Raw genomic sequence first — 26,163 nt, 5'->3', positions numbered from 1 at the left:
GCAGGCTACAGTTCCTCTTTGATATGAATTACCAAATGTAGACACAAATGGGCATATAAACAACAAAGCTCATAAATTACACAAACATAAATAATGTGCAAAAAACTTGAAAACAATGCCATATATCATCCAATGAGGTTGTAAGTAAAATAAAATATGAGAACAGTCCCAAATATCATCCAATTAGATTGTAAGTGTCCAGAAAAAATGTGAAAACAATCCCATATATCATCCAATTAGGTTGTAGGTAAAAAAAAATGTGAGAACAGTCCCAAATATCATCCAATTAGTTTACAAGTGTCAAAAAAAAAAAAGAAAACCACCACAGTTCACATGCTACAAGTAAAGGTAAGTCTTCCACAGTATCAGTACACTGTATATGCATGCTGTGAATAGATACTTGTATGTGTCTCTGTGCATTGTGAGTGTTACTCCTTTTTATTCTTTTATTAAAAAGTCACTGGGTGCTGACAGGCTTCCCTTCCTCCTCCTCCCGCTGACTGCATCTGCTGCTGGGGCTTTAGATTGGTGTCAGGATGAGGAGTGGGGGAGGGGCTGGGGAGCTGGTATACATATCATGATTACCAGCCTCTACTTCAAACACAGCGATTGATCAGTACTGATCATTCCTGTGTTCATTCATGAACTGAAGCATAGTTTACTATGCTTCAGTTCATGAATGAATAGGAAGCCTCTGTACAGGCTTCTATTCATTCATCTGCACTGCAGCTAAGGCTGCAGAAGACGGGACTCTATGTCCTCAGTCCTTTTTTCCCTTTCAAAAAAGTACAAAATATTAAAAATAACATTGTAAAACATAGGTAACATAGTAAGGCCTCATTCACACAGGGCATACTACAGCATACGCCTGTGCGAGGTTGCGTTTACCTGCACAGGTGTTCTAATGGGACGCAACAGCTGCATGGACACAGCCACTGCTCCCAATATGACATCTGTGTGGGTGCGTGTCCCTGAAGTCACACTGCATTTGGGGCCATGCACCCACAGCTGCACAAATGTCAGATTGGGAGAAGCAGCTATGTCCACGCAGCCACTGCGTCCTGACTGGCATGAATGGGACTGTACAGCACACCGATGTATCCCCGTCGAGCAAACGCGGCCTTGCATTGGCCTACGCTTTAGCAACCCCCATGGGAATGAGGCCTTAGTAGGAATTTAGCAGGCATTTTGTAAGGTATGTTGTGTTTATGTGTGCTTATAAAGATTTAGGTATATTTTTTGTGTAAATAGTGATTTAAAAAAACACATTTGTGCAACGGGGCCTAAAAAATTAGCAGCACTTTTTTTTATTCTACAGGTCATGCGCTTTCAGAAAATATATGCTTTGGGGGGTCTTTTACAAACTCTGAAAGCTATAAATGAAAAATGATAACCTTCAGATTTTTAGACTAAATTGCTAATTTACAGTTTTGTGTATCATTTTCATTTTTACTGTTTATCAAAAAGGCGTGATTAATATTTACAAATACTTGTTATTTATGAAATCAATACAGTTTTAATTTTTATATTTAGTGGGAATTTAAGCAGAATTTTGTTTTGAAGGTTTGCTGTGTTTGTGTCCCCTAATAATGATTTTTGTATATTTTTAGCGGAAATATTGACCCAGTCTTGGACAAAGTGTTCATTATCTTAACAGTTCTTTAAGGTAGACTCAGTCAGGCAAAATTATATCTTTTTGTGTGCAAATGACCATATGTAAATGAAAATCTTCCTTTTTTTTAAATGATCCTTTGTCCTGGGGTTTATGTGTGTTTCAGAGGCTGTCAGTTGTGGTACAGTAATTAGGAGTGTTTTGTGGGCGCAAGGACTGTGACATATGTGTAGAGTGTATAAAGGAACTAGGTTCAGGTTCTGTTTAACCGCTTGTGTACCGCCCCACGCACATATACTGTGGCAGATCACCTAGTACGTGATCTTACACTTCCGGGTCTGGACCACGTGTGCACTGCCGGCAACCCGCTTCCACTGTGATTGTGCAGGAGACAGGCAGAATGGCAGTCTGCCTATGCAAACAAGGCAGACTGCCATTCTCTAAGAGGGGAATGTACTGATTTTCAATGTTTTGTTAGTGTAAAAAAGTTGTGGGGGTTGGCAACCCTGTCAGGAAGGTGCCAAGCGGGAGCCAAACAGCCACACAAGGCAATTAACCCCACAACTGCCAGGCATCTTTATTTTACTATGTAACCAGCAGGAACTACCTAAACCACACCCAATTTTTGGGGTTTTTGATTCATTTTCTTGCGTTTTTTTGTATAAGGTAGAGACTTGTTGTTAAACACAAAAATGTATTAAAAACACTTGTACATGCATTTTTTAATGCATTTTTTCATGCACTTTTCATGAGCTGCCACTGAAGTATAAGGGAACAAAAACTTACAATGCTGCACCAAGTACCTACACCTTTCGAAAACTTGCACTGCACCATGTTGTATTGATGTGAATGGGCACCATACAGAAAAATTGGATTTCAATTTTTGCGCATGACAGCTCGATTACAGACACAGGAAAAATCACATTAGTGCGAATGGGGCTTTAGATTCAGTTTAGATTCAATCAATTTACAGGGTGGAAAATTATCGATTGTTTTGCATCGATTGGCAACACCGAGATACTTTGTTTATGAATACAATCATATCAAGGTGAAAACAATGATGCAATTGATAATTTATGATGTAAGTGAAAAATGGAATTCTAAAGTATAAGTAAAGGCAAAACCTTTTTTATTCGTTTTGGATAGAGTGGAGAGGGATTAGAAAGCTTTTCAGTTTTTATAGCTGTTTGTGCCTCCAATGAGAAGATTCACCCTCTCTATTTGTCCTGTTTAGCATTTTCATTGAAAGTGAACATAAAAGAAAATCCTAAATTTTGGGTTGTCCCCGGAAAAGTAATAGAGGGGAATTTTCTAATGGGGACACTAGTTCTGGTAACCTGGGGGAGGGGGGGGGGGCAGGGAATTCCTTTAATTTGCTGGGGTTTCCCATCACTTCCTGTTTGGCTATAGTGAAAGGAAATCTCCACAATGGGACAGAGATGGTGAAAAAAAAATCTGACAGGGGTTATAACCCTCCTTTACTCTATCCCAGAGGTCTCCAAACCATGGGCCGGATGTGGCTCTTTGCTTGCCATCACCTGGCCCTTGAGGCACTATTCTCTCCACTGATATGAGGCACTATTTCACCATTGACATCAACAATGGGGTATTTATCCCCCCCCCCACACTGACACCAGAGCTGGGGAACTAACTCACCCACTGACACCATTGATGGGGCACTATTCCTCCCACTGAAACCAATTATGTCATTTTTTTACTCCCATTGACCACCAACCTATGGCATTGTTTACCCCCAACAATGCCAGGGCATTTTCTACTCCCACTGGCTACAGTCCAGCCCCCCTAAATCTTGAAGGGCAGTAAACTGGCCCTTTGGTTCGAAAGTTTGGAGACCTCTGCTCTATCCAGAATGAAAAAACAAAAGTTTTGCCTATAGTTCTACTTTAACTATGAAATAAAATCCATGATTGTATCCTAACTATTGATCGAAATCCACTTCCCCATGTGTGGCATATCGATCAAATGGGTTGTCAACTATAGATCAATTTTTTCCTAGAGATTGATCAGAAAGAAATCGATCATTTATTAAAGCGTGTATGGCCACCATTAATGTCCATGTTTTTGGAATGGGATGTCCAACAAGCTCATTTTAGGTGCGAACGTCAGGTGGCCACTACCTCTAGAGTAAGCCCATGAGCGGGTGAAATGCGTTAGGGGGTGTGGCTTGAGAGTAGGTGAAGATGAAGCCTATCTGATACGCTCTTAACCAGGCTGTTTCCCAGTGTGCTCTTCTATCCTTTTCTTTCACAGTTTGTCTACTGAGTGAGACAGGCCCCTGTAAAGTTGGCACTCGGCAGTGTTTGGAATCACCGGGTTGAGGACTGTGGAACTTGAGTTTTAATGGAATTTAAATTCTTTATAATTTTGGGAGTAATGTTGCAGAAAAACAGTGCAGCAGTGTGCGAGCAGTGAGTTTCCTCGATCCTTATAAAGCAGTCCAATAATTGGGTATATAGTGTGATAAGACATTATTGTGAGCAGTTTGCTTTTAATAAATTGGCAGCTGGGCTATTACACATCCTGGTGCGAGGGCCTGTTTGCGTATTTGATTATGTACATGCGTCTAATAACACGCTCAGCGTACATAGGCCTGTGGTGTTTGTTTTGAAGTGTCGGGGCTTAATATATGATTATATCAGGGAGGACCCAGCTGCCAGCTCCATCACCCACCCTCTGCGTGATGGCAATTTGTGTGCAGTCAGTTCCTGTCTGGCCCCAGTGCTCAGAAAGGCCTCAGGGTGCTGAGCTGCTTGGGAACATTTCCTTGGGCCTACTGAAATATTTAAGCCTTGCTTGTCACGTTTTGGTATTCTGCATTTCATTAGCCCCTGCCGAGCCAGCGTTCATTTCTGTCACACAGGCGGACGAGAATCTATTTTCTCACTGGGCCCTGGCAGGTTGGCACTCCGCTAACCCCTCGAAGCCCCCCTCTGGTTCCCTCGCCTATAAGTGGCATTTAAGGGCTGAAGAATCTGCGCCAAATGCTTTCCATATTAGTTCAGCCCCGTGATTCCCAAATACCAGGATCCCTTCATGGCTTGCAGGCAGCCAGGGTGTGCACGAGACAGAGAAGAAAGAAGAAGAGACAGTGAGAGAGAAAGAAAAAGAGAGAGAGACAGGGAAAAAGAGGAAGAAGGAAGAAAAGACAGGAAGATATAGAAAAATAAAAAAAACAGAAAGTAAGACATTGAGAGAGAGAGAGAGACAGTGAGTGACAACGAAAGAAAAAGACAGCAAAAGACAGGGAGAGAAAGAGAAAGAAGAAGAAACGGCAAGAGACAGGGAGAGAAACAGAGAAAGAAGAAGAAACTGCAAGAGAAAGAGAAAGACAGAAAAGGAGATAGGTGAGAGTAAATATAAGGGGGGCAGATAGCAAGAAAGAGGAGAAAGAGATAAAAGAAAGAGTGAGAAGGAGAGGAGAGGCAAAGGAGTAGGAGAGATAGGAGAGAGAGAGAGAGAGAGAGAGAAAAGGGGTGAGAGGGAGAAGAGGGGGATAGTAGAGAGCAAAAAAAGGGAACGAAAGAGAGGAAAAAAAAGAGAGAAAACAAGGGGCAAATGATAGCAAATAAGAGGAGAGAGAGATAAGATCAATAAGGAGAAAAGGGGAGAGGAGAGTGCAAAAAGGGAGAGAGAGGAAGAGAAAAAGAGAAGGGTGTGCAATAGGGAGAGGTAAGGTAGAGACAGTAGAGAAAGAGAAAGTGGGAGATAGTGTGAAAGATACAGCAAAGAGTGGAGAGAGAGAGAGAGAGAGAGAGAAGAGTGACAGAAAGGGTCAAGAGACATAGAGAAAGAGGAAAGGGAGCAGGGGGAGAGGAGAGAAGAGAGCGTAAGTGGGACAAGAGAGAGATAGGGAGGGAGGGGGGAGAGAGAGAGAGTGTAGGAGATAGAAATAGAAAGGGAAGAGAGGAGAGAGAGAAAGAAACACCAGCCCAGCCTGATTTCACGCACACGGCATCCAAATGGGAGCAGACAACAAACACAAGCCATCCCCAACCAGCCAAGAGCAGCCGGTGAAGGGCCAAGGAGAAGGCCAGGACAAAAAAGCCGACAAGAAAAAGCAGAAAAAAGAGAAGAAAGTCGCCAAGGCCGGACAGCAGGATGATGCGCACACTTGCTGCGGCTGCCGCTTCCCTCTTTTGGTGGCCCTGCTCCAGCTGACCCTCGGCGTGTCCGTCGCCACGGTGGCCTTCATCATGGCAGCGAACTGCTCCTCATTACTAGTCAGAGACACCCCACACTGGGCCGGGATTATTGTAAGCAAATCTGGTTGCTGCATGATCCAACAGGCAATAACCCCATGTGCATGTCACGCTCACTTAACCTCTTCTGCACCAGCGCACTAACAAGGATGTGGGGGGCTGTGGGCCTCCTCAGGATTGGGGTGGAGTGGTGGTTGGTGGGGAGGGGTATAGATAACCAAGGGGCCTTTGAGCAAAGAGATTAGGTGACGCACCCGGTTACCCTTTGCAGCGTTGAGTAGCCCCGCTTCTGCAAATTGAAGTGGAAAATGTCCCAGACGCTTTGCAATTAGCAGGCGGATGGTGTGTGCCGTTACTACGGCAACCAAATTTAAAGAGCCAGCCGGGGACCCCGCTGTGCATCGCAATTCAATATTTTCTTGGCTAGACAGCAGCTGCGAAAGGGGTTAATCGTGACATTCATTGTGAGCCTGAGAGCTCTGCAATTCTGGGAATACCCATCACCCCATCCCCGTCTATTGTGCTCCAACACGAGTGTCTGCTAACCCTTTCACTGCCACGTGCCCGGTCTCATGCCTCTGTCTGTGTGACCCAACATTTTAAGAGAACTTTCCCCATTCCAAAGCTTTGTCCCTCAAAATCTTGTCCCTTCAAGGGGGCCTATTTGTAAAAAGTGGAAACAGTCAGATTGATGCTTTTTGGCTTTAACCATTCATTTTGAATTTTTGTTTATAAAAGCTTAATCAATGGTTTTGTTTGTCTTTTTTAATCACTTAATTTGGCACTTAAATATTAAACCCAAACTTTTTTCTTTTATTCCATTAATGTCAATGTGCGTATAAAGACAGTGAATTCAGAACTTCGCTCACGAAAATAGTATTCCGCTTTTAAATGACATGTGTGAGTACTTGAAATGTGATCCTGGCTTCTTTTTTTAAAGCCTAATCAAGACTAAAACTTTTTTTGCTTTGGATAGAACAGCAAAGGGTTAGAAGGCTCACTTTTGTTTTAGTTGCCATATACCGTTTTTCAGTTTCAAGTCAAGTTTTTTATTGCCATCTGCGGAGATTTCTCCTCATCTCCAATCTGGACAAAATGTTGGGAAATGTCTGCAATACATGTTTTTACCAAACTGGGGAAGGGTTAGCACTTCTAGCATTGTTTTTGTAACAGTGACAACCACTCCTCCATTTCTTGCATAACAAGGACAGGAAGTGGTGGAAAATCTCCCCAGAAGGAAGCACAAACAAAAAAAAAATTTTTAAGAATTTTTTTTTGTTATTATTATTAAAGTAGCAGTGATGCCATCACTGTGCTCTGCATATCCTATGCAGAGATTAGAGGCATGGGCAGAACTAGGGTTGCCACCTCATCCCTTTAAAACCAAACACATATGAATTACACAGGTTCTGTGGCTGATTAAGGTGGTAATTAAACTCACTTAGTGCCTTATCTGCTTTAAATTAGCCTCAGAACCTGTGTAATTCAGATGTGTTCAGATTTAAAGGGATGAGGTGACAACACTAGGCAGAACTCAGCAGGCTCCACCATCCACAGTCTGACTGCAGAAAACTACAGGAAGGGGCGGAGACAAGACCAGTCACCCTGCACAAGGAGAGAGAGCAGCAGTGACCGGTCTTTATTACAGGAAGTTCCTGCCCAGAAACAGAGTTAAGCACCGGATGACTGCACAGATCTGGGAAAATTTCCCAAAGGACACCAAGATATACTACATGAGCCTCTTATATTTAATCAATATTTTCTTATCCCAGGTTTCATCTTTAACCTTTTCTAAGCGTCAAAACTAAAAAGAAAGGCTTTATAAAAACTTTACTTATTTTGCAATTATTTTTTCTTATGAGGCTTTCATAATATGCACTAATTGCTATTCAACTTTTTTTATTTGAAATATCTTTTCATTTTTTTAGCTTTTCAAGTCATAGCTTTATAAATCGCAGGGGATAAACTTGTCAAAAGCCTGGAGATGCAGGAAACTGCAAAACAGACATGGTTGCAAATGCTTTTTAAAATAGGCCCCCAAAAGGTTCCAGGTTCCTTGGGTAATCATCCTTAAAATAAAATGTATGTTTTTTTTTTTTTGTTTGTTTTTTATTAATCTCCTGCTGTCTGCATTGTCTTGGCTTTTTATATTAAAGCAGAACTCCACTTCAAAATAGCAAGATAGAAGTAAGTAGCTCATTAAAAAAAAAAAACAAGACCCACGTTTGCTGCAGTATCCACTTAAGGACCGAGCCTCTTTTTGAGATGCGTTGTTTACAAGTTAAAAACATTTTTTTTTGCTAGGAATTTACTTAGAACCCCCAAACATTATACAATTTTTTTCTAACACCCTGGAGAATAAAATGGCGGTCGTTGCAATACTTTCTGTCACACCGTATTTGCGCAGCTGTCTTCCAAGCGCACTTTTTAAAAATTTTTAATTAAAAAATAAGACAACAGTAAAGTTAGCCCAATTTTTTTTTTTTATATCGTGAAAGATAATGTTATGCCAAGTAAATTTATACCCAACATGTCACTCTTCAAAATTGCACCCGCTCGTGGAATGGCGACAAACATTTACCTTTAAAAATCTCCATAGGCGACGTTTTAATTCTACAGGTTGCATGTTTTGCATTACAAAGGAGGTCTTGGGCTAGAATTATTGCTCTCGCTCTACCGATCGCGGTGATACCTCACATGTGTGGTTTGAACACCGTTTTCATATGCGGGCGTATTCACGTATGCGTTCGCTTCTGCACGCAAGCTCAGTGGGACGGGGCGCTTTAAAAAAAAAATTTTCTTATTTATTTTACCTTTTATTTTTTATTTTTACACTGTGTCACTTTTATTCCTATTACAAGGAATGTAAACATCCCTTGTAATAGAAAAAAAGCATGACAGGACCTCTTAAATATGAGATCTGGGGTCAAAAAGACCTCATATCTCATATTTACACTTAAATGCAATATAAAAAAAAAATTGTCATTTAAAAAATATTTTTAAAAAAATGGCCCTTTCAGAGCAATGGGCGGAAGTGACATTTTGACGTCACTTCCGCACTGCATTGTTATGGAGACGGGTGGGGGCCATCTTCCCCTCACTCATCTCCATGCCCAGCAAGGGTGAAGATCCAATTGCCTCCGCCGCTGCCGACGGAGGAGGGCCCCTCTCCCGCCACCGCTAAAAGTGATCTTGTGGCGAATCTGCCGCAGAGACCACTCTTATCGCAAAGCGGACCGCCGTCCGAAGAAGAGGATACTGTGGTTATGGCAGCTAGCTGCTGCCATAACCACGATATCCCCCTTCAAAGTAAGAACATATATTGGCGTGTGGCGGTCCGGAAGTGGGTATTCACCCTCAAAGCAGAGGTTTCCACTGCTGTACTTTTTTTCCTGTTGCCAGCATCAGTCAACCCACTTTTGAGCACAGGTCATCCCCGGCCCACCACAGCCTGTGACTGGACAGTGAAAAGAGAAGCAGCACAGCGATTAGCTTGTGTCTCTGTCACTCTGCTCTCTCCTCCTTTTAGCATGCTTCGTGTAAACACATCAACTGACTGACTCCTGGTACTGCTTCTTCCTCTCACTCTCTGACCCTACTAAACAGGGACTGCAAGAGGCCGAGGTCAAATTCAGTTTCTTAAACTGTTTGCATTAAAAAATACATTTAATGATGTATCCATGAAAAGAGAGCTGCATTAATTTGTGTATTTTATATCTACCTACAGTTCAGCTTTAATATATTACTTGAGTGGTGCTTGAAACTGCATGACGCTGTTTTCTATGGCAGGGCTGTGAATGTTTTTCTGAGAAAAATGAGCAATGAACTTCCATGTTATATGAAGAGAGCAAGGGGGAAAATTATTTGTAAAGAAAAAAATTGTAGCTTCAGATGGAGTAGGGTAGGGGTTAGAATCCCAGACAGGGGTTTTATTACTGTCTGTGTCCCTGCTGGTCAGATTCACCTCTCAGTTTGTCCACTGTCCAAAACAATGGGAAATCCAAAATTTTACACCTGCCATTAAAACAATCTTCCAATTGGGACACCTGTTCCAATGACAACTTTGGAAAGATTCCCCCTACTTCCTGTTGTGTCTCCAGAACAGAAAATGAACAGAAATTTCCCCATATGGTTTTCAGACAGTAAAAACAAAAAAAAACACCTGACTGGCATTTTAAACAGTTGCCAATCTATCAAAAGCTAAAAGAAGTTTTTGGCTTTAGATACACTATATTGTCAAAAGTATTGTGACGCCTGCCTTTATACACATATTAACTTTAATGACATCCGTCTTAGTCCTGAGGGTTCAATATTTAGTTGGCCCACCCAATGCAGCTATAACAGCTTCAGCTCCTCTGGGAAGGCTGTCCACAAGGTTTAGGAGTGTGTCTATGGGAATGTTTGATCATTCTTCCAGAAGCGCATCTGTGAAGCAAAGCAAGGTCCATAAAGACATGGATGAGTGAGTTTGGGGTGGAGGAACTTGACTGGCCTGCACAGAGTCCTGACCACAACCTGATAGAACACTTTTGGGATGAATTTGAGTGGAGACTGCGTGCCAGGCCTTCTTATCCACACCAGTGCCTGACCTCACAAGTGCACTTCTGGAAGAATGGACAAACATTCCCAAAGACACACTCCTAAACCATGTGGACAGCCTTTCCAGAAGAGTTGAAGCTGTTATAGCTGCAAAGGGTGGGCCAACTCAATATTGAACCCTACGGACTAAGACTGGGATGCCATTAAAATTCATGTGTGTGTAAAGGCAGGTGTCCCAATACTTTTGACAATATAGTGTATATTTAAAGGGCAGTAACAGATGGCAATCAGTTAGAATTTATCTTGCTCTGGCCTGATTTCAGCAGACTGAATTGTGGCTGGTTGCTGTGGGTTATCATACCAAAAAATTTGCGCTGTGCCAGTTGGGAACCTGGATAATATTAAAAAATCACTAGCTGGTGGAAACTACAGTTTCAGCCTTCAAGCTAAATCCAGACAGTTTTCTGAACTTTTTAATCTTATTGGTGGCCTCTTACACAAAATTATCTGAGAAAAACAGCCATTGCCCATAACAGCCAATCGAATTTCTCCTTTTATGCATCCTGCACACTATGGGAAAATGAAAGGGAGTATATTATTGGGTACTGTCGACATTATAAAAAACAGTTCAGCAATGACTTCAGTACCTTCTCACAACCTAGAACAAAGATCCAAAATCAGTTCTGATTTTACCGGGACTTCACTCGTTGTATTTTTTCAGGGTGACATTACTACTAGTAGTACAATGCACAAGCATCATTGTCCATAGGAGTAAAAAATGCTCTTGTGTTGGTGGTCGTTGGAAAGAATGGTGCTTCATCTTGAGTATCAGGGGAAGGAATGGTGCCTCATAGGTATCAGTCAGAGGAATAGTGCTCCATTGTTGTTGTTAGTAAGAAGAATAGTGGCAGTGAAAGAAGGGGTGTGCCATTGGCTTCAGTCAGGGGAATGTTGTCCATTGTTGGTGTCAGTGAGACGAATGGCATCCCATTGTTGGTGTCAGTGAGAGAAATGGTGCCTTATTGGTGTCAGTGAAAGGAAGGGTGCCCCATTGGTTTCAGTCAGAGGAATGTTGCCCCTTTTTGATGTAATTGAGAAGAATGCAGTTCCATCAGTGTCATTGGAAGGAATGGTGCCCCACTGGTTCAGTCAGAGGAATAGTGCCCCATAGTTAGGACACCCTATTGTTGGCATCAGTGAGAAAAATGGTGCGCTATTGGTGTCAGCAAGTTCGGAACAAGGAGGGGCGCAATGGGGGCTTCAGCCGCTCTGTTCCCCTCACTGACAGAAGTGACTGTCTGAAAGAGAAGGCATCTCCAAAGCTGCTGGAGGAAGGATTCTGCAACCTGCTGTTGGTAGAAGAGAGCCGGCACTCTCTCAGAACACACCTCAGTTTCAGCACAATACTGCAAGAGAGTGAAACCCTTCTTCCTGGCTCTTCTTGTCATGTGATATATCACATGACTAAAAATGGGAAGAAATAGAAACTGGCTTTATAGCTGCCAGGTGCTATGCTGGGAAATAAATCTGAAGTGAATGAGTAAACAGATGGTGGTGGTGGTGGTGGGGGGGGGGGGGGCAACTCAACCCTTTCCCTCCACACTCCTCCTCAGAACTCCCCCAGGAGATTCATAGACCTTCTACCACCCATAGAGCCCTTTATCTGCCCTTCCTCACTCAGAGGCCCCCAGGTCCCTTCCCTTTAGTTCTATGCACCCTACTGCACACTGCACCCACCTCCCCTCCCTCCCTGCATCCCACTTGCACAGATGCCAAAGCTGTCCTCTTCGGACTGTCACCACCAAAACAGGGCCATTTTTTTCCTTGCAGTGACACCACAGATACAGGGAGATATTTTCCTTTCAGTGACACCACTAATGCAGAGATATTTATTTTTTCCAGTGACACCACTGAAGCTGGGACATTTTTTCTTTTCAGTGACACCACCTATGCAGGGAAATGTTTTCTTTTTAGTGACACTCCCAATGCAGGGACATTTTTCCTTCCAGTGATACCACAGAGGCAGGGACATTTTTTCCTTCCAGTGACACCCCTAACACAGGGATGTTTTTCATTCCAGGCCTTTTTTGCTTCCAGTGACACCACCGATGCTAGGACATTTTATTCCTTCACAATTGTTAGCCCCATATTTGTGCACTGATTTTAAACTTTCCAGTTTGTTTCAGTACATCACAACTATTGGAATAATTTCAGCACTTTCCAGAATCATTAGATACATTTCAACACAGCTCACTCCATGCTTGCTTCTATTAGCATGACCAACTCCACCTCTGAGGTGGGGTGCAGTTTACCATCTTCACTGGGGGGGGCACTGGATGATCCTGCTCTGGCACTTGGTGTCAATAAGGGGAATAGTTCCCCATTATTGGTGTCAATGAAAGCAGGGACGTGCAGTCAGGGAAGGCAGGTGAGACAGAGTCATGAACATAAAAACAAAACAAAAAACAAGCTTTGAGGGTTGTAGCTCGGTGACCTGGGGTCACATAAGTCTGAAGTCCTACCCCACCACTGTTCAAAATTTGGGGCTCCTATGACATATGGTTCCGGAGATACGGGGCTCCTTGCGCAGTCTGTCAGAAGCTACATAGAGAGCAGCCAGTTTAAATGCAAGCTGGCATACTCTGTTTGCAGCGGACTGAGAGGATGAGCTCACAGTGCCTCTCCTCACTTCTTATCAGAGCACTGAGCTCAATGGACAGCTGGGAGTCTTGGACCAATGGTAAAGTACCATTGGCCCAAGCTGTCTAATAAAAATGCTGCAGTGGAGGCACGTCTCAAACTGCAGTGTCATAGAAGTGGGCATGTGTCTAAAAGACACATGCTCCCTTCCAGCCCAACCCTCATAAATATAAGGAAAAAACATGGGTTTATGGGTATAAGATTTACCCACAAGCCCATGCTTTTTCTCACACAGTTAAGAGGGAGAATGAGAATCTGCTGCTTATGAAAATGTACTGTTTTAATCAAGCTAAATCATATATTTATATGCTATAGGTTATAACATAATAATTTATTATTTACAGTATCTATTTACTGTGAAATTACTGGTTTGAGTACAGTTTTTGAAAATATAGTAAATTACCTTAAAAACAATATATAACAAATATATATATAATTTTATTTTATTTTTTTGTAGCAGACACCCTAGAGAAAAAAAAGGTGGTAGGAAGGAAATTGTTTCATGAATAAAAAAAAAATACTAAAGAGAGCCCAATTTTTTTTGTATAATGTGAAAGATGATATGCCGAGTAAATAGATACCTAACATGTGACGCTTTAAAATTGCGCACACTTGTGGAATGGCGCCAAACTTCAGTACTTAAAAATCTCCATAGGCGATGCTGTAAAATTTTTACAGGTTACCTGTTTAGAGTTACAGAGGAGGTCTAGTGCTAGAATTATTGCTCTCGCTCTAACGTTTGCGGCGTATGTAACCTGTGTGTATCTGGCTCTGATACTAGCCAGTGTGTCACCAGCCATTGACCTCACCGCACGTCCCTGAATGAAAGGAATGGTGCCCTGTTGTTGGTATCAGTGAGAGGAATATGCCCCATTGGTGTCAGTAAGAGGAATGGTGTCCCATTTTTGGTGTCAGTGAAAGGAATGCTGCTTCATTGTTGGTGTCAGCAGGAGGAATTGTTTTCATTGTTGGTGTCAGTGGGAAGAATAGTTTCTTATTGTTGGGGTTGTGAGAAGATTAGCGCCCCATGTTTTGTGTCATAAAGCTGGCTGTAAATTAGTCAATTTTTAAATGAATGTTTGTACGAAAATTCCTACAAATATTCATAAAAAGTTGAATGGGTAAATGACACTCGAAAATACTTTAAAATATATTCACTTTTGGAATTAATGTAATTTCCCAAACGAAACCCACATACTGTTAGAAATTCATTTGAGAAAAAATTTCCATCCTGTTCCTTCGAATTTTCCCCTCACTGCGGTCAAAAACGAGCATTTATTTGACCCAGTATGCTTAGAAAATCAAACGAACGTTCTTAAAATAAAAAAAATTTCTAATGAAATTCTACTAGTGTATAGTCAAATTACGTCCCTTTTATTGGTTTTAGTGAGTAATACCCTCCCAATATACATGTTTTGTGATGACTTAAATGCACTCCATGTACCAAACTACGAGATCACTGTGCGCAAGAAAGATACATTGCTTAGTCTCTTGCGTTCCAGTGGCCAGCATGTGCTGCCAATCTGCGTTCAACACTTCCTTTGGACATGCAATGAGAAGACTCGGCATGTAGAGCCTGGTGTATGGTTTATTGGGCACCTGCTCTAACCCTTCCTTGCTCTATCCAAGATAAAATGAAAGATTTTACCCATAGTTTTACTTGTTTAAAGCATCCCTGGACTTTTTTTTTTTTCTTCATTGTTGAGAGTGATGTCTCCTTGCTTGGACAATTGTTTATTTTGTTGTGTGATCAGAACTGTCACAAGTCCATTAGCTAAGAAAATATTGGAAACTACCGTAGTGTCTTTCGTGATGCGACTTGGAGTGGCAACATTTGTATTTATTTTTCAGTTCTGCTATTAGTCATGGGCTCATCTGAAATTTGAAATTTTGTGGGCAGAAAAGGTGACTAAAAATAGGACAAATCAGTCATAATGATTTCACAATATGCTGTTTATGAATCGATGATCATTTCTAGTCACTTGTATTAACCACATTAAGACCAAGCCTTTTCTGACACTTTTTGTTTACAAGTAAAAATCTGTATTTTTTTGCTACAAAATTACTTATAACCCCCAAACATTATATATATATATTTTTTTTTTTAGTAGAGACCATAGTGAATAAAATGGTGGTCATTGCAATTTTTTATATCACCCAGTATTTGCGCAGCAGTTTTTCCAAACACAATTTATTTGTTTTTTAAATACACTATATAACCCAATTTTTGGTAAAATATAAAGGGTGATGTTACATCAAGTAAATAGATACCTAACATGTCGCGCATACTCGTGGAATGGCAACAAATGATGATACTTCTAAATCTCCATAGATTTTAACATTTTTGCAGGTTACCACTTTAGAGCTACAACGTAGGCCTAGAGCTAGAATTGTTGTTCTTGCTATAACGTTTGTGGCGATACCTCACATGTGTGGTACAAATACCGTGAACATATGCGCAACCAACGTATGCGTTCACCTCAGCGCGCAAGCAGAAAAAAATATTTTTAACTTTTATTGCTATCACGAGAAATGTAAACATCCCTTGTGATAACAATGAAGCATGACAGGCCCTCTTTATGGAGACATCTGGAGTGTCTACCTTTGAAAGCATCAGATCAAATAAAACGCATTGATGTGATGCTTTAAAAAAAAAAAAAAAATTATTATTTACATCTGCTCTAAACTTGAAGTGTGACGATCTGGTCTCTTTCACCTCTATGGCCAGCCATGTGAACCGCCGGAACGTTTCTTGGGCTCGCCAGTGAGAATGGTAAGCCTGAGAAACACAGGAGTGTGGTGGTGGTGGGGGGGTGACCCCTCCTACTGCTTCTGAAAGAGATACAGCGGCTAATCAGCTGCTCGGATCACTTTTATTAGAAACAGAATCGCCAGCTGAAAAAAAACAATACTGGGGTTATGGCTGACGGCTGTAGCCATAGCCCCCGTAAACCACTTCAAAACTGCAACGTATATGTACTTAATGTGAACATCGGTTGTGACATGTACTATAATAACTATGCCATTATTACTAAAAGGGGAAGTGGCCAGATTTACACATACTTATGCTTTTGGTTTTTGTGTAAGTCATGGGAAAAAAATGAAATATACAGTACACCTCTGCAATACAACCCAATGCAACTACAGAAAAAGGCCTGTTAATCTGCCAGAAATGTATTCTGGTGTGATCTAACAACCCACAGTATTTGTGTGGACTGAGAGGTGTCAGCCCTGCTCAGTTATTATTTATTAAACTACTGAATACCTCCCACTGTAATCATTTTCACAGCATGAGAACTGTTTATTTTGTAGCCAAGATAAGAATTTGGATGGCTTAATCAATTAAAGCAGACCTTCTCCTCTTTCCCTAAATTTTACATCCGTATGCACCTCTGCATGCTGACGTAAAAATGCCTAACACCTCTGTTTAAAATGCTTTTTTCCTCTACTTACCTTTTTTCACTTCCCTGTAGGCATTGGTCATGTACCCTGGCCGCGCAGATACCCCCTGGGAAGGCAATGTCACCATTGCCTTTAGGGAAATCACGAGATATTGCAGTATTGTTATACTGCACACTCGTGAGATGAAGCATGTGACGTCATGCATGTGCCCATTTTGCGCATATGCTGTACAAAATGACAGTCCTTTTCTGGGAAAAAAAGTTCCTCCACAAGATCTTGCAAGGAATTTTTTTGATGCCTTTAGTATCATGCATTGCATGTTGCGCATCTGCAGCATCACAGATATTTTTCAACTGGCTGCGTGGGAACAAGGACCCAGGTAGCACAGAGGCAGTACAAAAATATGAAGAATAAGTCACAGGATATAGGTAACTGATTGTTTTTTTTCCCCCTTATTAGGGTATACAGGTTTAAAGAGTAAGGATGGAGGAGAGGTCCTCTTTAATCGCTTGCCGATAGGCTCATGCCGATATACGTCGGCAGAAGGGCACATACAGGCAGATTACTGTACCTGTATGTAGCCCCTTAAGAAGCAGTTTGCAGGCGCGCGTGCCCGCCGCGACCTCCGTGAGTGTGATCGCGGGTCCCGCAGACTCGATGTCCTCGGGGATACCCGCGATCGTCTCACGGAAAGGAAGAACGGGAAAATGCTGATGTAAACAAGCATTTCCCCGTTCTGCCTAATGACACTGTCACTGATCACCGCTCCCTGTAATCGGGAGCGGTGATCAGTGTCATGTCACTCATAGCCCCTCCCCCCGCAGTTAGAATCACTCCCTAGTATACACTTAACCCCTACAGCGCCACCTTGTGGTTAACCCCTTCACTGCCAGTCACATTTACACAGTAATCAGTGCATTTTTAATTGCACTGATCGCTGTATGAATGTGAATGATCCCAAACGTGTCCGATCTGTCCGCCATAATTTCGCAGTCACGATAAAAATCACTGATCGCTGCCATTACTAGTAAAAAAAAATATTAATAAAAATGCCATAAAACGATCCCCTATTTTGTAGACGCTATAACTTTTGCGCAAACCAATCAATAAACCCTTATTGCGATTTTTTTACCAAAAATATGTAGAAGAATACGTATCGGCCTAAACTGAGGAAAGAAAATGTTTTTTTATATATTTCTGGGGGATATTTATTATAGCAAAAAAGTAAAAAATAATGCGTTTTTTCTAAATTGTCACAATTTTTGTTTATAGCGCAAAAAATATAAACCACAGAGGTGATCAAATACCAACAAAAGAAAGCTCTATTTGTGGGGAAAAAAGGACGTCAATTTTGTTTGGGAGCCACATTGCACGACTGTGCAATTGTCAGTTAAAGCGACGCAGTGCCGAATCGCAAAAAGTGCTCTGGTCTTTGGGCAGCCAAATGGTCCGGGGCTTCAGTGGTTAACCACTTCCCTACCGCGCATAGTCATATGACGGCAGCAGGAACCCTTTGTCCCTCCGGGCCGCTGTCATATGATATTTTTTACTTTCTGAGCCTCCAGGGGCCGTGCGCGAGCCGCCAGTGGTGCGCGCCCGCCGCGTCACTAGGCGCCCGATGCGCATGAACACAGCAGGACCGTGGATTTGTGTGTGTAAACACACAGATCCATGTCCTGTCAGAGGAGACCGATGGTGTGTTCTCAGTACAGAGGAACACCGATCGGTCTCCTCCCCTTGTGAGTCCCCTCCCCCTAAAGTTAGAATCACTCCTTAGGATACACATTTAACCCCTTCCTCGCCCCCCAGTGTTAACCCCTTCCCTGGCAGTCACATTTACACAGTAATCAGTGCGTTTTTATAGCTCTGATCGCTGTATAAATGTGAATGATCCCAAAATGGTGTCAAAAGTGTCCGCCGCAATATCGCAGTCACGATAAAAATCACAGATCGCCGCCATTACTAGTAAAAAAAAAAATAAATAAAAATGCCATAAATTTATCCCCTATTTTGTAGACGCTATAGCTTTTGCGTAAACCAATCAATATACGCTTATTGCGATTTTTTTACCAAAAATATGTAGAAGAATACATATCGGCCTAAACTGAGGAAAAAAATATAGCGCGTTTATAGCGCAAAAAATAAAAACCGCAGAGGGGGTCAAATACCACCAAAAGAAAGCTCTATTTGTGGGGAGAAAATGATCAAAATTTCATATGGGTACAGTGTTGCATGACTGCGCAATTGTTATACAAAATGTAACAGCGCTGAAGGCTGAAAATTGGTCTGGGCAGGAAGGGGGTGAAAATGCCCTGTATTGAAGTGGTTAAACCTTTGTTCATGTTTTTTTTTTTTTTTTCTAAATTCCAGCCCCCCTATGTACCAATATAGCATTAATGTACTTATTTTGCAAAAATATCAAAGCTTTTCATTAAATATACAGACACTTACTTCACTTGTCCTTATCCATGTTTCCAAACGTATCCATTAGTAATGCCTTACTTCCTGGACAGACTAGAGGTCATGACACGGAAGGAGTTGACCAGCTGACCTCATTTGCACACACCCTGCATCATCCACCCTCCTACCTACCCACCCATTCCCAGCTGCACATTTTTTTAAATTAAATGCAATCAATCAGTGATCGCCCTTCTCACTAAATACACAATAAATGAGTCCACGTGCAAGTACATAGGAGAAATGCAAGTATCTGCAAGCATCTTTATGCAAGTACATAGGAGGAAGTGGACAGAAACACTCAGCTGTCAAGCCCCGTTCACGCTCTGCATAGTGGGAACTCGCATTCCCACGTGCGTTTTTTGTTTTTTTTGCAAGGGGGGAAGTGTTTTGGAACATTTTCTCTCATCACGCATTCACCCCTCCTTGTACTGTCCCCTGATATTTTCCTGATAACACAGAATTTATGGAGTCAGGCTGCATATGCTCAGTTTGGTGTGCTTTGCTAGAGAGATCATTTTTTTCTTGGGCGAGTACATGTGATCAGCACAGGGCCAATCAGCACTGTCCAGACAGAGGGTCTGGAGTCTTGCAGTCTCATAGGACAGAAAACTCCTCCTACAAGCTTTAACCAGTGCTTGGCTGGACACTGATAGAAGTCACAAGACTGCTCTAACTGCTGATCAGAAAAGGTATTTAGCAGTTTATATTTACTAAAATAATTGCATTTATGTGTACTGTGGGAGACTAGATATAGTGAATGCAGAGTCCTGGGTTTAGTAACACTTTAATGTCGCATACACACGATCGGTTTTCTCGTCGGACAAAGATATGGCGGTTTTTCCGATGGGATCCCGCTCACGTTTGTATACGCACGGTCACGCAAAAGTTCGCTGAAATTACGACCATCAAGAACGCGGTGACGTACAACAACACGACAACGAGCCAAGAAAATGACATTCAATGCTTCCGAGCATGCGTCAAATTGTTTCCGAGCATGCATAGGGATTTTGCGCGTTGGAATTGCCACAGACGATCACATTTTCAGATCGGAACTTTTCCCGACCGAAAAATTGAGAGCATGCTCTCAATCTTTTGCTGGCTGGAATTCCACCAGCAAAAGACCGATGGAGCATACGCACGGTCGCATTTTCCGACGCTCTCAATCTTTTGCGGGCCGAAATTTCGACCGTGTGTACGCAGCATTACAGACCAAAACTGAGCAAAAAAGAGAAGGTTGTCATTATACTTTACCTATGTTTTAGGCTTCTTGCTTTAATTCCATAAGGCCCGACATCAGCCAAAACTTTGGATAGAGTGGGGACAAATTTTAATTGCTGTCTGTGTCCCCACTTGGGAGATTCACCCTCACTTCCTGTTCTTGTGACACTCAATATGCGTTATGTAAGGTTTCCTGAGATAATTACAGGATTTGTTACTTCTTTTTTTTAGAAATAACATTATCAATGGGTCCCATTTTCACTAGCCAGGCCAGAAAAATACTAACCAGGTCAGTCTTGAGGACAGAAAGTGATGGAGATTTTCTCTGATAAGGATAGAGACAGCAGGGAGATGCAATGGATAAATATATTATGCTGCACAAGTGCACACACCTTCCCCCCCTAAAAAGAGCTGCAAGTCCACACATACAATGGCAAGAATGTGAACATATGTGAGACAGGACCTCATGGCAAACCTATGAAAGCCAATCCCACTCTCTATCTCAAAAACCAAGCCTAGGAATATTCTTTTTTTTTTTTTTCATAGCAGTTGTATGTAGACTATATATACATTTATCACATTGCTACCTACATTAAAAACTGTTGCTGGATGGATCTGGACCCCATAATAGTCACACAGCCCCAACAGCTATTACAAAAAAAAAATCAAATTTTATCAACCGCCTAGTGATCACTGACTTTTTGATGGTAATCATTTAACAAACTGCTGTTGTCTTCCCCAGCACCTTAGCTAAACAGCTTGCTATGCTGTTTTGGGCACTTTATAGCAACCTATTATGCCGCGTACACACGGTCGGACTTTTCGTCTACAAAAGTCCAACGGACGCCGACGGACTAAAGCTGGCTGGTAATCCGATCGTGTGTGGGCTTCTCCGGACTTTCAACTGACTTTTTTAGCCTCAAATCCGACGGACTTTAGATTTGAAACATGCTTCAAATCTTTACGTCGTAACTACGACGGACCCCGAAATCCGCTCGTCTGTGTGCTAGTCCGACGGACAAAAACCCACGCTAGGGCAGCTATTGGCTACTGGCTATGAACTTCCTTATTTTAGTCCGGTGTACGTCATCACGTACGAATCCGTCGGACTTTTGTGTGGTCGTGTGTAGGCAAGTCCGTTCGTTAGAAAGTCTGCTGCAAGTCCGCCGAAAGTCCGCCGGAAGTCTGTCGGACAGGCTGTCGGACTTTTGTAGACGAAAAGTCCGACCGTGTGTACACGGCATTAGAGTAATAAAAACAGCCAAGGCCTTGTGATCAGAACTACTGTGATCCTAAGGGCACGAAAAACTCCAGGTCACAGACAGAGTTGTTTCATGCCGGGTTGGTCAGCTGATATTGTCAGGCCATTGTTGGCTCTTCTTCAGCCCCCGTGCTAATTTCACTGCAGACTGGCATGATATCTGCTCAAGGGAGTTGACGGATTCATGGCACCAGCTCTCTGCCCATCCCTGCACTGCAATCTGTACCCTGACCCTTCATCTCTAATAATACGCTGTGTGTCAGTGCCTCGAAAGCTAAATTTAAATTACAAGGAAAAGAGCTATCTAAAATGTAACAGTTAAATGGAAACAATGTAGTATATCTAAACCCAGGAATTACATTTGTAATATATTGCACGTTATCAGCCCTTAGATACAGTGGTGGCCCGTCCCCCTAATCCATGCGCCTGGCCCCTAATCTACATGCAGGGTCCCGGACGCATGAATTCCAATGGGGTTTAATTTCTTAGAAGCACGTGATTAGAGCCTGAGGCTCTAATTGACTTTAAAAAAAGGGTGGATTTGGGGAGCAGAGCACTGCCCCCTGAGCCCACCCAGTTGTGTGACAATAGCGAATTAATATTCGCTAATGTCTTCCTGATTCTCCTCCCGGCCATTCAGGAAGCAGGTCCTGGGACCTGATTGGCCAGGCCAGTCTTAGGACTCCCGGCCAATGGGGTCTCAGGACCCACTTCCTGTTCGACCCAAACAGAAGCAACATCTGTCCGTCTGGGAGGCGAAGACCCGGCTCTTATCTCAGCTGGAGGGAGGAGCAGCAGCCATACCCCTCGTCCTCAATCTTCGTCATCTCCTAAGGTAAGGCGACCTTCCCGTCTGTCTCCCGTGGATGGGGGTGGCGGTGGTGTGAGTGAGGGGGAAGGTTTGTTTGCCGCCCCCTCCCCCAAAAAAATATTGAGCACCAGACACCACCACTTAGATATGGTGGTTGCATTTGTTTTCTTTTTAAAAAAAAATTGTTTTCCTTTCCTTTTAGCTTGTGATTTCCCCCCTACTCCTGTGACCAGCCAGCCAACTCCTGTGAACAGCCATTGGCTGAAAGCACTGATTGCATTCTGATCGGCAGAGCTTTTTCAGTCATGTCCCTTTCACAGAAGCTGGCTGAAAGGCCAGCTTCCATTGGACAGGCTGCCTTACACATGGGCCGAATGTCATCCGGTTTCTAATGAACTGGCCAATCCCGCCCAATTAGGGTGCCCACGTGTCCCGGATTGCCCGGGATTGTCCCTTAATGCATATTTGTGTCCCGAGTCCCGGGCACCTTCATTCCGGGACAATACAGTGTCCCGGAATGAAAAAAAAAACATACCGCCAGTCCGCCACGCTGATAAACATTGCATCGCTCAGCCGAACTAAATGGTTGCTAGGGCCGCCCCGCATAGCGTCTAGCAACCACTGACGTCGGCTGAGCGAGGCTTACCCAGTGCTGCCCTGCGCTGAGCAGTGCGCCTCCGTGTCCACCACGCTCTTCGGTCCACCTCAGCTCCGCCCCCTAATTCTGGCTCCCTCAGTCCCTCTCTCTGCATGCAGAGCAATGCAGCGGCCGCCCTGACCCTGTTGCCCCTGTCAATGCAGCGCTCTTGCAGGAGCCCAGCAGAAGGAGCAGCCAGTGTACAGGGAGCAAGTGCAACCCACAGCTTACAGAACAGGACAGCAGGAGAGAGGTATGTACAGTCCACCCCACTGTCCCCCTGTCCACCCCACTGTCCCCCTGTCCATCCCACAGTCCCCCTGTCCATCCCACAGTTCCCCTGTCCATCCCACAGTCCCCCTGTCCATCCCCCTGGCACTGCTGGTAAGCCAGGATCCACCACGGCAGCCTGTGCCCAGTGCCAGTCCAGGGGCCGACTACTCCCGCTGCCTGCAGCTCATTGCCAGGCCAGCAGCCAGCAGCCAGCAGCCCAACTTCTCCCCTCCTGATCCTCCTCCCGCCCATGAGGGCTGCGACCGGAGCCGCCAGCCAAACTTCCAGGTTTGTACACTACTCACTCACTAATACTATTCTATGAGAACATGCATGCTTGCAATGAATCATGTGTTGCTTTTAACAATATTCCTTCTAGAATCTGATACTGTATGTTCGTAACAATAAAATTTCCTTTTTTGTTTTTGTTTTTTTTTTTTTTCCACATATGTATTTCTGTGTGGCAGAAAGTCTGGCTATCTTATTCCAAATAGGGTGACCACCTTGGTATTAGACCCCTTTCACACTGTGCCGCCCCGGGTAAAGTGGAGCTATTTTTTACCCCCCCAACCAGCGGCCGAAAAGTGGTTAAATCCGCCTGCAAAATGCCACTGCAGGGGCATTTTGCCGGCGGTATAGCAGTGCTGCCCCATTGATTTTTTGGGGGGGGCGTGGGGGGGGGTGTCCCTGAATGGCAGTTTGGAAATGTGGTCACCCTACGCCCAATATTCGGCCCGTTTGTATGGCCCTTTACCCTGCCTTGCTCTTCATTGTCTGTTTGGAGGCAGCCATCTCGGTAGAGGAGCAGGGCTTTGCTTTCTTATGTCAAAGCTGCCCCCCCCATGAGTAGTGTGACAATGATTAAAAAGCATCAGGAGAAGTGGAGGAATCACAGAATGATGAAGCACAAGCAGGTCCTCAGGTACATCTTTCTATCCAGCAAGGAGAACAGTGAGCAGCACAATAGGGAGATCACCAAATCTTACTTCAAATCTGGAGATACTAGCAGTCAGAGGCAGTAGAGCCTTAGATGATCTCACACTGTAGATATACTGTACAGTTGCTCAAGGCAGAGGAAGTGCACTAAGTGCACAATAGGGCTCTTGCATAAGCATATGGGCGTACAGAATAAATTACAACTGTTGTGGTGCCCAGGAGCTGCAATGTATTTTTGCCCATAAACATGCATTACAAGAAACACCGTACACGGCTATACATCCAAAAACAGATCTGTGAGAGGGTGGGGAACCCAGCAGGCCCCGCCCACAACAGGCTGACTGCAGAAAACTATAGGAGGGGCGGAGACAAGACCAGTCACTCTGCAAAAGGGGAAAGAGCAGCAGTGACCGGTCTTTATTACAGGAAGTTCCTGTACAGAGGTAAAGTTTCACAAGCACACCAAGACTCAAGTAAGAGTATATGTCTCTTGTCTTCGGACAATATTTGAAGCTTTGCAGGTCAGATTTAATGCAGGGTGCATTGACGCATGACACCACATTGAGTTAAAACATGTTTGTGTGTTGTCTGATTGGGCCCACACCCCAACAGAGCACATCCAACTATCCATTTTACCAAGCTCTGCTTTTTTCAGCTCATTTTGATCAAGGTGTCACTTACAGGCTGGAGAGTGACTTAGAAAAGTTTGTGATTATGGTGGATCTTGTTCTGTTATGCCTGTACAGGCTAATGTAGTATTACTTGCACCACTTAGGAGTCATATTGTCTTTCTGCAGCTGTCTACAGCTATCTACAATGGACAGTGTGAAATATTACCCCTGAGTGCTGCCATTCCCCGACCCCGCATGCCCTGGCTGAGTAGATCTATAGTGGTTAAAGTAATATCCCGCTTTTTAATTACAGTTCTTTAACCTCCAGATAAGTGGGTGAATAATGGTCAGAGGAATCAAATTGTGATTCAATGGTTTGCATTGCAAAACTTTCCCCTTGTGGTCAACACACATCTGTTTATTTTTTATGTTATGCGACACAATGACAGTATTGGATAAAAATAGTTTGTAATCGTAGGCAGTCTTGTGAGTAGACTCACAGACATCTCAAGTCTCCCGCACCTCGCGGAAGACTTGAGATGTCTGAAAGTGGTTGTAAACCCTTACTATACCCAGTGAAGTAACTAGCCTTAGGTGATACATAGAGGTGAAACAAATCCTTCTACATAAGCTTTACCTTTTTATGTGCAGCCATTTGACCTGTACATCCTTGTAAAATCCTATAAAACTACAAACTTGTAAAAAAAAGGATTTTTCACTGACTTACAAAACAGTGTGCAGAGAGCGACAGTTACACACTGTACAAGAGCTCTGAGAGCTGATTGGAGGGGAGGGGAGGGGAGGGAAGGGACGCCCCCCCCCCCCCCACACACACACACACACACATACACACACACACACACAGCACACATACACAGCACACAGGAACAGAGCTGAGGCTGTCAATCTGCTGAAGCTCTGTCACCATTTTTCTTTTGGTGTCAGGAAAACTTGTCAGAAGTGACTCATGATACCAGAGGAAGGAGGCTGTGGAGAGAAATGACTGGCGTTGATTTACCTAAGGCAAATAGACTGTGCACTTTGTAAAGTGCAGTTGCTCCAGAGCTTAGTGAATTAGGTAAATATTCACTTTACAAGGAATACCCAATCACATGCAGGGAAAAAATTGGAATTTTTGCTTGCACATGATTGGATGATGGAAGCCAGCAGAGCTTCTGCTCATTTATTAAGGTCTGGAGCAACTGCACTTTGCAAAGGGCACAGTCTCTTTGCCTTTAGTAAATCAACCCCTTAGTGCTTTGGGGAGAGCCAAATAAATACTATAGAAATATGTGCTTTGTTCAGATTTCATGTCTGAGGTTTACAACCACTTAGAACTACTGTATAGGCAAAACTTTTTTTTTCATTTTAGATAGAGTAATGCCGCGTACACACGAGCGAACTCTGTCGGACAATTCTATCGTGTGTGGGCTCCAACGGACTTTTTATTCCCAAAATTCCAACGGACCTAGAAATAAAACAT

At 43.2% G+C, this 26,163-nt stretch overlaps 1 protein-coding gene across 1 annotated transcript in view; it reads left to right on the top strand.

Annotated features, from left to right (window-relative positions):
• Positions 1–5,457: 5,457 nt before the first annotated feature.
• Positions 5,458–26,163, top strand: part of SSPN (sarcospan) — a 55,305-nt gene continuing 34,599 nt past the window's right edge. Inside the window, exon 1 of the mRNA XM_073621757.1 lies at positions 5,458–5,886. Within this exon, the coding sequence (XP_073477858.1) occupies positions 5,593–5,886 (294 nt within the window). The 5' untranslated portion in view covers positions 5,458–5,592. The remainder of the gene's footprint in view (positions 5,887–26,163) is intronic.

This window comes from Aquarana catesbeiana, linkage group LG03, assembly GCF_042186555.1.
Source record: "Aquarana catesbeiana isolate 2022-GZ linkage group LG03, ASM4218655v1, whole genome shotgun sequence".
Taxonomy (NCBI): domain Eukaryota; kingdom Metazoa; phylum Chordata; class Amphibia; order Anura; family Ranidae; genus Aquarana; species Aquarana catesbeiana.
This window is presented reverse-complemented; position numbering and strand designations above follow the sequence as displayed.